The following is a 15,962-nucleotide window of genomic DNA, read 5'->3' on the forward strand; positions in this document are numbered from 1 at the left end:
CATTCATATTATTCTGCCTATGTAACCACAGAACCATAGAACATTAATATATTATGTCTATGTAACCATAGAACATTCATATTATTCTGTCTATGTAACCACAGAACCACAGAACATTCATTTTATTTGGTCTATGTAACCATAGAACCATAGAACATTAATATATTCTGTCTATGTAAACATAGAACCACAGAACATTCATACTATTCTGTCTATGTAACCATAGAATATTCATATTATTCTGTCTATGTAACCATAGAACCACAGAACATTCATATTATTCTGTCTATGTAACCATAGCACATTCATATTATTCTGTCTATGTAACCATAGAACCACAGAACATTCATATTATTCTGTCTATGTAACCACAGAACATTCATATTATTCTGTCTATGTAACCATAGAACATTCATATTATTCTGTCTATGTAACCACAGAACATTCATATTATTCTGTCTATGTAACCATAGAACCACAGAACATTCATATTATTCTGTCTATGTAACCACAGAACAGTCATATTATTCTGCCTATGTAACCACAGAACATTCATATTATTCTGTCTATGTAACCATAGAACCACAGAACATTCATATTATTCTGTCTATGTAACCACAGAACATTCATATTATTCTGCCTATGTAACCATAGAACCACAGAACATTCATATTATTCTGTCTATGTAACCACAGAACAGTCATATTATTCTGCCTATGTAACCACAGAACATTCATATTATTCTGCCTATGTAACCATAGAACATTCATATTATTCTGTCTATGTAACCATAGAACCACAGAACATTCATATTATTCTGCCTATGTAACCATAGAACCATAGAACATTCATATTATTCTGTCTATGTAACCACAGAACCACAGAACATTCATATTATTCTGTCTATGTAACCACAGAACAGTCATATTATTCTGCCTATGTAACCACAGAACATTCATATTATTCTGCCTATGTAACCATAGAACCACAGAACATTCATATTATTCTGCCTATGTAACCACAGAACATTCATATTATTCTGCCTATGTAACCATAGAACCATAGAACATTCATATTATTCTGCCTATGTAACCATAGAACATTCATATTATTCTGTCTATGTAACCACAGAACATTCATATTATTCTGTCTATGTAACCATAGAACCACAGAACATTCATATTATTCTGCCTATGCCACCATAGAACCACAGAACATTCATATTATTCTGCCTATGTAACCACAGAACATTCATATTATTCTGTCTATGTAACCACAGAACCACAGAACATTCATATTATTCTGCCTATGTAACCATAGAACCACAGAACATTCATATTATTCTGCCTATGCAACCACAGAACAGTCATATTATTCTGCCTATGTAACTCACTCAAAAAGCTCTTTGATGGAATCTAGAATCCTGGGAGGGGATGTTACTGAGGCTGACCTAGGGGGAAAAAAGTGAAGTGAAGTTTTTAGAATGTTTAAAACACACTTGAAGGAATGGTTTAATCAATTTAGATGTAGTAGGCATTGTGATGTAGTAGGCATTGTGATGTAGTAGGCATTGTGATGTAGTAGGCATTGTGATGTAGTAAGCATTGTGATGTAGTAAGCATTGTGATGTAGTAGGCATTGTGATGTAGTAGGCATTGTGATGTAGTAAGCATTGTGATGTAGTAAGCATTGTGATGTAGTAGGCATTGTGATGTAGTAGGCATTGTGATGTAGTAGGCATTGTGATGTAGTAAGCATTGTGATGTAGTAGGCATTGTGATGTAGTAGGCATTGTGATGTAGTAAGCATTGTGATGTAGTAGGCATTGTGATGTAGTAGGCATTGTGATGTAGTCAGCATTGTGATGTAGTAGGCATTGTGATGTAGTAGGCATTGTGATGTAGTAGGCATTGTGATGTAGTAGGCATTGTGATGTAGTAGGCATTGTGATGTAGTAAGCATTGTGATGTAGTAGGCATTGTGATGTAGTATGCATTGTGATGTAGTAAGCATTGTGATGTAGTCAGCGTTGTGATGTAGTAGGCATTGTGATGTTACAGATGTAGGATCTTAATTTGAGCCAGTTTGCTACAGCAGGAAAAGAATACTGCAGCAATAGGAAATGTGAATATTATTTGGATTATAATTAATCAACATTTCTGTAGGGGTTGATCCATTTTTTGTTTGGACAAATCAAGTTTGAAATGACAAACTTTTAAAACTCAAATACACTGAAAGCTTGCATTTCCTGTGCAGGAAAATTCTCAGCAACAAAAGAGTGATCAAATGAAGATCCGAGCAACTGAAGATCCCTTTGGAACTAATCATGCAGTGTAAGCATTTTTTAAATGTATTTAATAATTTTTACATTTAAAAAATAGAATAAAAATTTCACCATTAGAACATCACACTAAAGTTACTTTGAGGTAGAATGTAAAAACGCTATACACCGACAATGACTTCCAACAAGAATCTTGTTTTTTCTTCCATGGGAAGGAAGGCCTTGAAATGCCATCTGAACTTTGAGTGATTTCTGTCATTTCTTCCTCTACCAGAACATTCTAGTGGTCCATCTCTCAGAATATTCTAGTGGTCCATCTCTCAGCCTTCCTCTACCAGAACATTCTAGTGGTCCGTCTCTCAGCCTTCCTCTACCAGAACATTCTAGTGGTCCGTCTCTCAGCCTTCCTCTACCAGAACATTCTAGTGGTCCGTCTCTCAGCCTTCCTCTACCAGAACATTCTAGAGGTCCGTCTCTCAGCCTTCCTCTACCAGAAAATTCTAGAGGTCCGTCTCTCAGCCTTCCTCTACCAGAACATTCTAGAGGTCCGTCTCTCAGCCTTCCTCTACCAGAACATTCTAGTGGTCCGTCTCTCAGCCTTCCTCTACCAGAACATTCTAGTGGTCCGTCTCTCAGCCTTCCTCTACCAGAACATTCTAGTGGTCCGTCCCTCAGCCTTCCTCTACCAGAACATTCTAGTGGTCCGTTTCTCAGCCTTCCTCTACCTGAACAGTCTAGTTGTCCGTCTCTCAGCCTTCCTCAACCAGAACATTCTAGTGGTCCGTCTCTCAGCCTTCCTCTACCAGAACATTCTAGTGGTCCGTCTCTCAGCCTTCCTCTACCTGAACAGTCTAGTTGTCCGTCTCTCAGCCTTCCTCTACCAGAACATTCTAGTGGTCCGTCTCTCAGCCTTCCTCTACCAGAACATTCTAGAGGTCCGTCTCTCAGCCTTCCTCTACCAGAACATTCTAGTGGTCCGTCTCTCAGCCTTCCTCTACCAGAACATTCTAGAGGTCCGTCTCTCAGCCTTCCTCTACCAGAACATTCTAGTGGTCCGTCTCTCAGCCTTCCTCTACCAGAACATTCTAGTGGTCCGTCTCTCAGCCTTCCTCTACCAGAACATTCTAGTGGTCCGTCTCTTAGCCTTCCTCTACCAGAACATTCTAGTGGTCCGTCTCTCAGCCTTCCTCTACCAGAATATTCTAGTGGTCCGTCTCTCAGCCTTCCTCTACCAGAACATTCTAGTGGTCAGTCTCTCAGCCTTCCCCTACCAGAATATTCTAGAGGTCCGTCTCTCAGCCTTCCTCTACCAGAACATTCTAGTGGTCCGTCTCTCAGCCTTCCTCTACCTGAACAGTCTAGTTGTCCGTCTCTCAGCCTTCCTCTACCAGAACATTCTAGTGGTCCGTCCCTCAGCCTTCCTCTACCAGAACATTCTAGTGGTCCGTCTCAGCCTTCCTCTACCTGAACAGTCTAGTTGTCCGTCTCTCAGCCTTCCTCTACCAGAACATTCTAGTGGTCCGTCTCTCAGCCTTCCTCTACCAGAACATTCTAGTGGTCCGTCTCTCAGCCTTCCTCTACCTGAACAGTCTAGTTGTCCGTCTCTTAGCCTTCCTCTACCAGAACATTCTAGTGGTCCGTCTCTCAGCCTTCCTCTACCAGAACATTCTAGAGGTCCGTCTCTCAGCCTTCCTCTACCAGAACATTCTAGTGGTCCGTCTCTCAGCCTTCCTCTACCAGAACATTCTAATGGTCCGTCTCTCAGCCTTCCTCTACCAGAACATTCTAGTGGTCCGTCTCTCAGCCTTCCTCTACCAGAACATTCTAGTGGTCCGTCTCTCAGCCTTCCTCTACCAGAACATTCTAGTGGTCCGTCTCTCAGCCTTCCTCTACCAGAACATTCTAGTGGTCCGTCTCTCAGCCTTCCTCTACCAGAACATTCTAGTGGTCCGTCTCTCAGCCTTCCTCTACCTGAACAGTCTAGTTGTCCGTCTCTCGGCCAGATCACTCTTAGGGGAGGCTTCTCTGGAGGCCGGGGCACTGACCGACCCGCTGGAAGGGAAACAGCACATCACTTCATTATCCTTTAGCTTTGTGTGGCACTCTGGACATGAGCTACTACAATACAAAAAGGGAAAACTTGAACCTATTCTCAATCTAGTGAGAGCTATTCAAACACCAATGGGACTATAAAATCTAGTTACTTTCACATCGACGTAGGCTATATAATCTAGTTACTTACACATCAATGGGACTATCAAATCTAGTTACTTACACATCAATGGGACTATAAAATCTAGTTACTTACACATCGACGTAGGCTATATTATCTAGTTACTTACACATCAATGGGACTATATAATCTAGTTACTTACACATCAATGGGACTATATAATCTAGTTACTTACACATCAATGGGACTATATAATCTAGTTACTTACACATCGACGTAGGCTATATAATCTAGTTACTTACACATCAATGGGACTATCAAATCTAGTTACTTACACATCGACGTAGGCTATATAATCTAGTTACTTACACATCAATGGGACTATAAAATCTAGTTACTTACACATCAATGGGACTATAAAATCTAGTTACTTACACATCGACGTAGGCTATATTATCTAGTTACTTACACATCAATGGGACTATATAATCTAGTTACTTACACATCAATGGGACTATATAATCTAGTTACTTACACATCAATGGGACTATATAATCTAGTTACTTACACATCGACGTAGGCTATATTATCTAGCTACTTACACATCGACGTAGGCTATATCATCTAGTTACTTACACATCGACGTAGGCTATATTATCTAGTTACTTACACATCGACGTAGGCTATATCATCTAGTTACTTACACATCGATGGTCACCTTCACCTTCCCGGCGGTCTCCAGTTCCTTCTGAAGACTTGCCTCTCTGGCTCTGTGGAGTTGACAGTTGAAATGAATGACAAAATCATTACAGATACAACTCACTCTGACTACATTCATTAATGCTTCATAGGGCCTGGAGTTTTTCCTGCACGTGACATGAGGAGGTCAAGGTATAACCTATAGCATTTAACTAGTTATAACCTGTAGCCTTTAACTAGTTATAACCTGTAGCCTTTAACTAGTTTTAATGTACAGACTTTAACTAGTTATAACCTGTAGCCTTTAATTAGTTATAACCTGTAGCATTTAACTAGTTATAACCTGTAGCCTTTAACTAGTTATAACCTGTAGCATTTAACTAGTTATAACCTGTAGCCTTTAACTAGTTATAACCTGTAGCCTTTAATTAGTTATAACCTGTAGCATTTAACTAGTTATAACCTGTAGCCTTTAACTAGTTATAACCTGTAGCATTTAACTAGTTATAACCTGTAGCCTTTAACTAGTTATAACCTGTAGCATTTAACTAGTTATAACCTGTAGGCTTTAACAAGTTATAACCTGTAGGCTTTAACAAGTTATAACCTGTAGCCTTTAACTAGTTTTAACCTGTAGCCTTTAACTAGTTAACTAGTTATAACCTGTAGGCTTTAACTAGTTAACTAGTTATAACCTATAGCCTTTAACTAGTTATAATGTACAGACTTTAACTAGTTATAACCTGTAGCCTTTAACTGGTTATAACCTGTAGCCTTTAACTAGTTATAACCTGTAGCCTTTAACTAGTTATAACCTGTAGCCTTTAACTAGTTATAACCTGTAGCCTTTAACTAGTTAAAACAAATAACCTTTAACTACACTGAACAACAATATAAACACAACATTGTAAAGTGTTGGTCCCGTGTTTCATGAGCTGAAATAAAAGATCCCAGAAATGTTCCATACGCACAAAAAAACGTATTTCTCTCAAATGTTGTGCACACATTCGTTTACAACCCTGTTAGTGAGCATTTCTCCTTTGCCTAGATAATCCATCCACATCCGACTTCTTCATCTGCGGGCTTGTCTGAGACCACAGACCAGCTGACGAAACTGAGGTGTATTTCTGTCTGTAATAAAGCTCTTTTGTGGTGAAAAACTCATTCTGATTGACTGGGTCTGGCTCCCCAGTGCGCACCTGCCCAGTCATGTGAAATCCATTAATTTGTTTATTTTCATCGACTGATTTCCTCATTTGAACTGTAACTCAATAAAATCGTTGAAAATGTTGCATGTTGCGTTTCTATTTATGTTCAGTGTAGTTATAACCTGTAGCCCTTAACTAGTTATAACGTACAGACTTTAACTAGTTATAACCTGTAGACTTTAACTAGTTATAACCTACAGCCTTTAACAAGTTATAACCTGTAGACTTTAACTAGTTATAACCTACAACCTTTATCAAGTTATAACCTGTAGACTTTAACTAGTTATAACCTGTAGCCTTTAACAAGTTAACCTGTAGACTTTAACTAGTTATAACCTGTAGCATTTAACAAGTTATAACCTGTAGACTTTAACTAGTTATAACCTGTAGCCTTTAACAAGTTATAACCTGTAGACTTTAACTAGTTATAACCTACAGCCTTTAACAAGTTATAACCTACAGCCTTTAACAAGTTAACCTGTAGACTTTAACTAGTTATAACCTACAGCCTTTAACAAGTTATAACCTGTAGACTTTAACTAGTTATAACCTACAGCATTTAACAAGTTATAACCTGTAGACTTTAACTAGTTATAACCTACAGCATTTAACAAGTTAACCTGTAGACTTTAACTAGTTATAACCTGTAGACTTTAACTAGTTATAACCTACAGCATTTAACAAGTTATAACCTGTAGACTTTAACTAGTTATAACATACAGCCTTTAACAAGTTATAACCTGTAGACTTTAACTAGTTATAACCTGAAGGCTTTAATTAGGGCCCAGAGTTTTTCTTGGTGAGATGAAATGGTCAGGAAAATAAATAACAAGTCTGACACGGTCCTTCGAGATATGCATATTCCCCCCGCACTCTTCAGGAAAAACTCAGGGCCCTGTTTGACCCCAGGAAGCAGCTCACCTGACCCGTCTCTCGTTAACCCCCAGCAGGGTCAGGGTTAATCTCACCTGACCCGTCTCTCGTTGACCCCCAGCAGGGTCAGGGTCAATCTCACCTGACCCGTCTCTCGTTGACCCCCAGCAGGGTCAGGGTCAATCTCACCTGACCCGTCTCTCGTTGACCCCGAGCAGGGTCAGGGTCAATCTCACCTGACCCGTCTCTCGTTGACCCCCAGCAGGGTCAGGGTCAATCTCTACCTGACCCGTCTCTCGTTGACCCCCAGCAGGGTCAGGGTCAATCTCTACCTGACCCGTCTCTCGTTGACCCCCAGCAGGGTCAGGGTCAATCTCTACCTGACCCGTCTCTCGTTGACCCCCAGCAGGGTCAGGGTTAATCTCACCTGACCCGTCTCTCGTTGACCCCCAGCAGGGTCAGGGTTAATCTCACCTGACCCGTCTCTCGTTGACCCCCAGCAGGGTCAGGGTTAATCTCACCTGACCCGTCTCTCGTTGACCCCCAGCAGGGTCAGGGTTAATCTCACCTGACCCGTCTCTCGTTGACCCCCAGCAGGGTCAGGGTTAATCTCACCTGACCCGTCTCTCGTTGCGGCTGTTCATCCTGATGGCTGCGTGCTGCTTCCTCCGGACCAGTTCCTCCAGCATTTCCTGACCTCTGAGCTTCTCCTCTCTGAAGGTCTGGTCCATATCATGGTGCTGCTCCAGCAGGGAGTCGTACTCCCGTTTCAACAGCCGGTTCCCCTCCGTCACCTCGGCAACACGCACCGCCAGACTTCCATCCTCAGCCTGCACCCCCAGCAGATCCCTCCGCACCTCACACATCCTGAATACACAGATAGTTATATCAGTAACCGTGACCCCAGGAAGCAGCTAATTAATCGGATGGGGCCACAGTGTCTCCTGACCCCTCCTGTCTCAGCCTCCAGTATTTATGCTGCAGTAGTTTATGTGTCGGGGGGGCTAGGGTCAGTTTGTTATATCTGGAGTACTTTGCATATATTTGGAGTACATTGCTTGCTGTTTTAGGGTTTTAGGCTGGGTTTCTGTACAGCACTTTGAGATATCAGCTGATGTACGAAGGGCTATATAAATACATTTGATTTGATTTGAACCCCCAACTCTGTCAGTTATACTAGTTTCTATCAACTAGGGCCATGGATATTCCATGACGACATTTCCCCTGGTCGGGACATGTCCTACTCAACCACCAGCTTCCATAGCACCAGCTCATGTGATTGTGTGATCACAGTGACCTAGGATAAACTACATTAAGCTGTGCTTGCCTGTGCTTTCAAGTTTCAACAGGTCCTTCCTACAGGTTTCATAGGAGGAGAATTACCTGGCATGTTGTTCTACAGAATCAGTGTCACCTGGCATGTTGCTCTACAGTCTCACCTGGCATGTTGCTCTACAGTCTCACCTGGCATGTTGCGCTACAGTCTCACCTGGCATGTTGTTCTACAGAATCAGTCTCACCTGGCATGTTGTTCTACAGAATCAGTCCCACCTGGCATGTTGTTCTACAGTCTCACCTGGCATGTTGTTCTACAGTCTCACCTGGCATGTTGTTCTACAGAATCAGTCTCACCTGGCATGTTGTTCTACAGTCTCACCTGGCATGTTGTTCTACAGTCTCACCTGGTATGTTGTTCTACAGTCTCACCTGGCATGTTGTTCTACAGAATCAGTCTCACCTGACATGTTGTTCTACAGTCTCACCTGGCATGTTGTTCTACAGTCTCACCTGGCATGTTGTTCTACAGAATCAGTCTCACCTGGCATGTTGTTCTACAGAATCAGTCTCACCTGGCATGTTGTTCTACAGAATCAGTCTCACCTGACATGTTGTTCTACAGAATCAGTCTCACCTGGCATGTTGTTCTACAGAATCAGTCTCACCTGGCATGTTGTTCTACAGAATCAGTCTCACCTGACATGTTGTTCTACAGTCTCACCTGGCATGTTGTTCTACAGAATCAGTCTCACCTGACATGTTGTTCTACAGTCTCACCTGGCATGTTGTTCTACAGAATCAGTCTCACCTGACATGTTGTTCTACAGTCTCACCTGACATGTTGTTCTACAGTCTCACCTGGCATGTTGTTCTACAGTCTCACCTGGCATGTTGTTCTACAGTCTCACCTGGCATGTTGTTCTACAGAATCAGTCTCACCTGGCATGTTGTTCTACAGAATCAGTCTCATCTGACATGTTGTTCTACAGTCTCACCTGGCATGTTGTTCTACAGAATCAGTCTCACCTGACATGTTGTTCTACAGTCTCACCTGGCATGTTGTTCTACAGAATCAGTCTCACCTGGCATGTTGTTCTACAGTCTCACCTGGCATGTTGTTCTACAGAATCAGTCTCACCTGACATGTTGTTCTACAGTCTCACCTGGCATGTTGTTCTACAGAATCAGTCTCACCTGGCATGTTGTTCTACAGTCTCACCTGGCATGTTGTTCTACAGAATCAGTCTCACCTGACATGTTGTTCTACAGAATCAGTCTCACCTGACATGTTGTTCTACAGAATCAGTCTCACCTGGCATGTTGTTCTACAGAATCAGTCTCACCTGGCATGTTGTTCTACAGAATCAGTCTCACCTGACATGTTGTTCTACAGTCTCACCTGGCATGTTGTTCTACAGTCTCACCTGGCATGTTGTTCTACAGTCTCACCTGGCATGTTGTTCTACAGAATCAGTGTCACCTGGCATGTTGTTCTACAGAATCAGTCTCACCTGGCATGTTGTTCTACAGTCTCACCTGGCATGTTGTTCTACAGTCTCACCTGGCATGTTGTTCTACAGAATCAGTCTCACCTGGCATGTTGTTCTACAGTCTCACCTGGCATGTTGTTCTACAGTCTCACCTGGCATGTTGTTCTACAGAATCAGTCTCACCTGGCATGTTGTTCTACAGTCTCACCTGGCATGTTGTTCTACAGTCTCACCTGGCATGTTGTTCTACAGAATCAGTCTCACCTGGCATGTTGTTCTACAGAATCAGTCTCACCTGGCATGTTGTTCTACAGAATCAGTCTCACCTGGCATGTTGTTCTACAGAATCAGTCTCACCAGTCATGTTGTTCTACAGAATCAGTCTCACCTGGCATGTTGTTCTACAGAATCAGTCTCACCTGGCATGTTGTTCTACAGAATCAGTCTCACCTGGCATGTTGTTCTACAGAATCAGTCTCACCTGGCATGTTGTTCTACAGAATCAGTCTCACCTGGCATGTTGTTCTACAGAATCAGTCTCACCTGGCATGTTGTTCTACAGAATCAGTCTCACCTGGCATGTTGTTCTACAGAATCAGTCTCACCTGGCATGTTGTTCTACAGAATCAGTCTCACCTGGCATGTTGTTCTACAGAATCAGTCTCACCTGGCATGTTGTTCTACAGTCTCACCTGGCATGTTGCTCTTCCAGTACGGAGTCTTTGATCTTAATCTCCTGCTGGAGCTCCAATACCTGGTAGGCCAGCTAAAAAACACAGTAGAGTCTGTCAACTAGAGACACAGTAGAGTCTGTCAACTAGAGACACACAGTAGAGTCTGTCAACTAGAGACACACAGTAGAGTCTGTCAACTAGAGACACACAGTAGAGTCTGTCAACTAGAGACACAGTAGAGTCTGTCAACTAGAGACACACAGTAGTCTGTCAACTAGAGACACACAGTAGAGTCTGTCAACTAGAGACACACAGTAGAGTCTGTCAACTAGAGACACACAGTAGTCTGTCAACTAGAGACACACAGTAGAGTCTGTCAACTAGAGACACAGTAGAGTCTGTCAACTAGAGACACACAGTAGAGTCTGTCAACTAGAGACACAGTAGAGTCTGTCAACTAGAGACACACAGTAGAGTCTGTCAACTAGAGACACAGTAGAGTCTGTCAACTAGAGACTCACAGTAGTCTGTCAACTAGAGACACACAGTAGAGTCTGTCAACTAGAGACACAGTAGAGTCTGTCAACTAGAGACTCACAGTAGTCTGTCAACTAGAGACACACAGTAGAGTCTGTCAACTAGAGACACAGTAGAGTCTGTCAACTAGAGACTCACAGTAGTCTGTCAACTAGAGACACACAGTAGTCTGTCAACTAGAGACACAGTAGAGTCTGTCAACTAGAGACTCACAGTAGTCTGTCAACTAGAGACAAAGTAGAGACTCACAGTAGTCTGTCAACTAGAGATTCACAGTAGTCTGTCAACCTGAGACACACAGTAGAGTCTGTCAACTAGAAACAAAGTAGAGACTCACAGTAAAGTCTGTCAACTAAAGACTCACAGTAGAAATACACAGTTATCTGGCATTGTATTGAAAGATATTGTATCTCTATGCAGACGATATAAAAGACAAGAGATGAGCAACAAACTGTTGTTTCCTTTCACAGTAGAATAATGAGCACACCATTCACAGGACCAGAACAAGGCAGGATGTCTGCTTCCTGGTTTCGTCTCTCTTTCTGGGTATATCACTGACAGACAGTATCAAAACACAACACACACGCCACGTTTTATGACAGATTGGTGGAGACTACGCCTTGTAGAAATACTGCAAATATAAGGCGATGTTGCCAGCAGGGGTGATTTTCAACACTGCTGCTCTCTGAATGATTCGGCACAAGTGTCAACAACTGAAAGTACTGTCGACAGCATAACGTCAAATCAGAGTCCCTGCCTGTGTCTCGGTCGTAAATCGTCAACACGGTTTTACTTCCTGTTTCCTACCTCCCCAGTTGTTTTCTTCAGATCGTCATTCTTGGAAATCAGAGACGTCAAGGAGTCGTTGGAGGAGGCAGGGTACCTGTTGAGGTCAAAGACACGTTCACGGGTTAGGGTCTCGAGACAGGAAACCCACAGTCGCACCTGGGCTACTGTTCATGTCGCACCTGGGCTACTGTTCATGTCGCACCTGGGCTACTGTTCATGTCGCACCTGGGCTACTGTTCATGTCGCACCTGGGCTACTGTTCATGTCGCACCTGGGCTACTGTTCATGTCGCACCTGGGCTACTGTTCATGTCGCACCTGGGCTACTGTTCATGTCGCACCTGGGCTACTGTTCATGTCGCACCTGGGCTACTGTTCATGTCGCACCTGGGCTACTGTTCAGTCGCACCTGGGCTACTGTTCAGTCGCACCTGGGCTACTGTTCAGTCTCACCTGGGCTACTGTTCATGTCGCACCTGGGCTACTGTTCAGCCTCACCTGGGCTACTGTTCAGTCTCACCTGGGCTACTGTTCAGTCTCACCTGGGCTACTGTTCATGTCGCACCTGGGCTACTGTTCAGCCTCACCTGGGCTACTGTTCAGTCGCACCTGGGCTACTGTTCAGTCGCACCTGGGCTACTGTTCAGTCTCACCTGGGCTACTGTTCAGTCGCACCTGGGCTACTGTTCAGTCTCACCTGGGCTACTGTTCATGTCGCACCTGGGCTACTGTTCATGTCGCACCTGGGCTACTGTTCATGTCGCACCTGGGCTACTGTTCAGTCGCACCTGGGCTACTGTTCAGTCGCACCTGGGCTACTGTTCAGTCTCACCTGGGCTACTGTTCAGTCGCACCTGGGCTACTGTTCAGTCGCACCTGGGCTACTGTTCAGTCTCACCTGGGCTACTGTTCAGTCGCACCTGGGCTACTGTTCAGTCTCACCTGGGCTACTGTTCAGTCGCACCTGGGCTACTGTTCAGCCTCACCTGGGCTACTGTTCAGTCGCACCTGGGCTACTGTTCAGTCATGTGGTCAGGTGCCACAAAGAATGACTTATGAAAATAGCAATTGGCTCAGAACAGGGCAGCACGGCTGGCCCTTAAAAGTACACAGGGAGCTAATATTAATAATATGCACGTCAATCTCTCCTGGCTCAAAGTGGAGGAGAGATTGACTTCATCACTACTTGTTTTTTGTAAGAAGTGTTGACACAGCTCGTCCACCCATACATACCCCACAAGACATGCCACCAGAGGTCTCTTCACAGTCCCCAGACTATGGGAGGCGCACAGTACTACATAGAGCCATGACTACATGGAACTCTATTCCACAGTACTACATAGAGCCATGACTACATGGAACTCTATTCCACAGTACTACATAGAGCCATGACTACATGGAACTCTATTCCACAGTACTACATAGAGCCATGACTACATGGAACTCTATTCCACAGTACTACATAGAGCCATGACTACATGGAACTCTATTCCACAGTACTACATAGAACCATGACTACATGGAACTCTATTCCACAGTACTACATAGAGCCATGACTACATGGAACTCTATTCCACAGTACTCTATAGAGCCATGACTACATGGAACTCTATTCCACAGTACTACATAGAGCCATGACTACATGGAACTCTATTCCACAGTACTACATAGAGCCATGACTACATGGAACTCTATTCCACAGTACTACATAGAGCCATGACTACATGGAACTCTATTCCACAGTACTACATAGAGCCATGACTACATGGAACTCTATTCCACAGTACTACATAGAGCCATGACTACATGGAACTCTATTCCACAGTACTATATAGAGCCATGACTACATGGAACTCTATTCCACAGTACTACTTAGAGCCATGACTACATGGAACTGTATTCCACAGTACTATATAGAGCCATGACTACATGGAACTGTATTCCACAGTACTACTTAGAGCCATGACTACATGGAACTCTATTCCACAGTACTACATAGAGCCATGACTACATGGAACTCTATTCCACAGAACTACATAGAGCCATGACTACATGGAACTCTATTCCACAGTACTACATAGAGCCATGACTACATGGAACTCTATTCCACAGTACTACATAGAGCCATGACTACATGGAACTCTATTCCACAGTACTACATAGAGCCATGACCACATGGAACTCTATTCCACAGTACTACATAGAGCCATGACTACATGGAACTCTATTCCACAGTACTACATAGATCCATGACTACATGGAACTCTATTCCACAGTACTACATAGAGCCATGACTACATGGAACTCTATTCCACAGTACAACATAGAGCCATGACTACATGGAACTCTATTCCACAGTACTACATAGAGCCATGACTACATGGAACTCTATTCCACAGTACTACATAGAGCCATGACTACATGGAACTCTATTCCACAGTACTACATAGAGCCATGACCACATGGAACTCTATTCCACATCAGGTAACTGATGCAGCAGTAGAATCAGATTTAAAAAACAGGTAAAAATACACCTCATGTAACAGTGTGGACTGTGAAGAGACACACACACACACACACACACACACGCACACACACACACACACATTGTAATATTGTTGTATGGTGGTGTTATACATGTTGTATTGTAGATATACATTGTATTGTATTGTAGATATGTAGTGGTGTAATAATGTTATATGATGTACTGTTTTATCTTTTGTTTTATGAGTTATGTAAGTGCTTTAATATGTTTGGACCCCAGGAAGAGTAGCTGCTGCCTTGGCAGGAACTAATGGGGATCCATAATAAACACCAGGAAGAGTAGCTGCTGCCTTGGCAGGAACTAATGGGGATCCATAATAAACCCCAGGAAGAGTAGCTGCTGCCTTGGCAGGAACTAATGGGGATCAATAATAAACCCCAGGAAGAGTAGCTGCTGCCTTGGCAGGAACTAATGGGGATCCATAATAAACACCAGGAAGAGTAGCTGCTGCCTTGGCAGGAACTAATGGGGATCCATAATAAACCCCAGGAAGAGTAGCTGCTGCCTTGACAGGAACTAATGGGGATCCATAATAAACCCCAGGAAGAGTAGGTGCTGCTTTGGCAGGAACTAATGGGGATCCATAATAAACCCCAGGAAGAGTAGCTGCTGCCTTGACAGGAACTAATGGGGATCCATAATAAACCCCAGGAAGAGTAGCTGCTGCCTTGACAGAACTAATGGGGATCCATAATAAACCCCAGAAAGAGTAGCTGCTGCCTTGACAGGAACTAATGGGGATCCATAATAAACCCCAGGAAGAGTAGCTGCTGCCTTGGCAGGAACTAATGGGGATCCATAACAAACCCCAGGAAGAGTAGCTGCTGCCTTGGCAGGAACTAATGGGGATCCATAATAAACCCCAGGAAGAGTAGCTGCTGCCTTGGCAGGAACTAATGGGGATCCATAATAAACCCCAGGAAGAGTAGCTGCTGCCTTGACAGGAACTAATGGGGATCCATAATAAACCCCAGGAAGAGTAGCTGCTGCCTTGGCAGGAACTAATGGGGATCCATAATAAACCCCAGGAAGAGTAGCTGCTGCCTTGACAGGAATTAATGGGGATCCATAATAAACCCCAGGAAGAGTAGCTGCTGCTTTGGCAGGAACTAATGGGGATCCATAATAAACCCCAGGAAGAGTAGCTGCTGCCTTAGCAGGAACTAATGGGGATCCATAATAAACCCCAGGAAGAGTAGCTGCTGCTTTGGCAGGAACTAATGGGGATCCATAATAAACCCCAGGATGAGTAGCTGCTGCCTTGACAGGAATTAATGGGGATCCATAATAAACCCCAGGAAGAGTAGCTGCTGCCTTGGCAGGAACTAATGGGGATCCATAATAAACCCCAGAAAGAGTAGCTGCTGCCTTGGCAGGAACTAATGGGGATCCATAATAAACCCCAGGAAGAGTAGC

The 15,962-nt window shown here is 43.4% G+C and overlaps 1 protein-coding gene across 3 annotated transcripts in view; it reads right to left on the minus strand.

Moving 5' to 3' along the window:
- The window catches only part of atg16l2 (autophagy related 16 like 2), an 81,335-nt gene that overhangs the window by 57,385 nt on the left and 7,988 nt on the right, over nucleotides 1-15,962 (minus strand). For 2 of the 3 annotated variants that reach the window (XM_036962083.2, XM_090218983.1), the window contains exons 3-8: nucleotides 12,021-12,096; nucleotides 10,695-10,768; nucleotides 7,850-8,101; nucleotides 5,159-5,224; nucleotides 4,253-4,333; nucleotides 1,394-1,450 (exon numbers count right to left, since the gene is read on the minus strand). In XM_036962083.2, coding sequence (XP_036817978.1) covers nucleotides 1,394-1,450; nucleotides 4,253-4,333; nucleotides 5,159-5,224; nucleotides 7,850-8,101; nucleotides 10,695-10,768; nucleotides 12,021-12,096 — 606 coding nt within the window. The remainder of the gene's footprint in view (nucleotides 1-1,393; nucleotides 1,451-4,252; nucleotides 4,334-5,158; nucleotides 5,225-7,849; nucleotides 8,102-10,694; nucleotides 10,769-12,020; nucleotides 12,097-15,962) is intronic. The other variant, XM_036962084.2, reaches the window with a different exon arrangement.

Source organism: Oncorhynchus mykiss, chromosome 24 (genome assembly GCF_057628025.1).
Source record: "Oncorhynchus mykiss isolate SJ-2025 chromosome 24, ASM5762802v1, whole genome shotgun sequence".
NCBI lineage: Eukaryota > Metazoa > Chordata > Actinopteri > Salmoniformes > Salmonidae > Oncorhynchus > Oncorhynchus mykiss.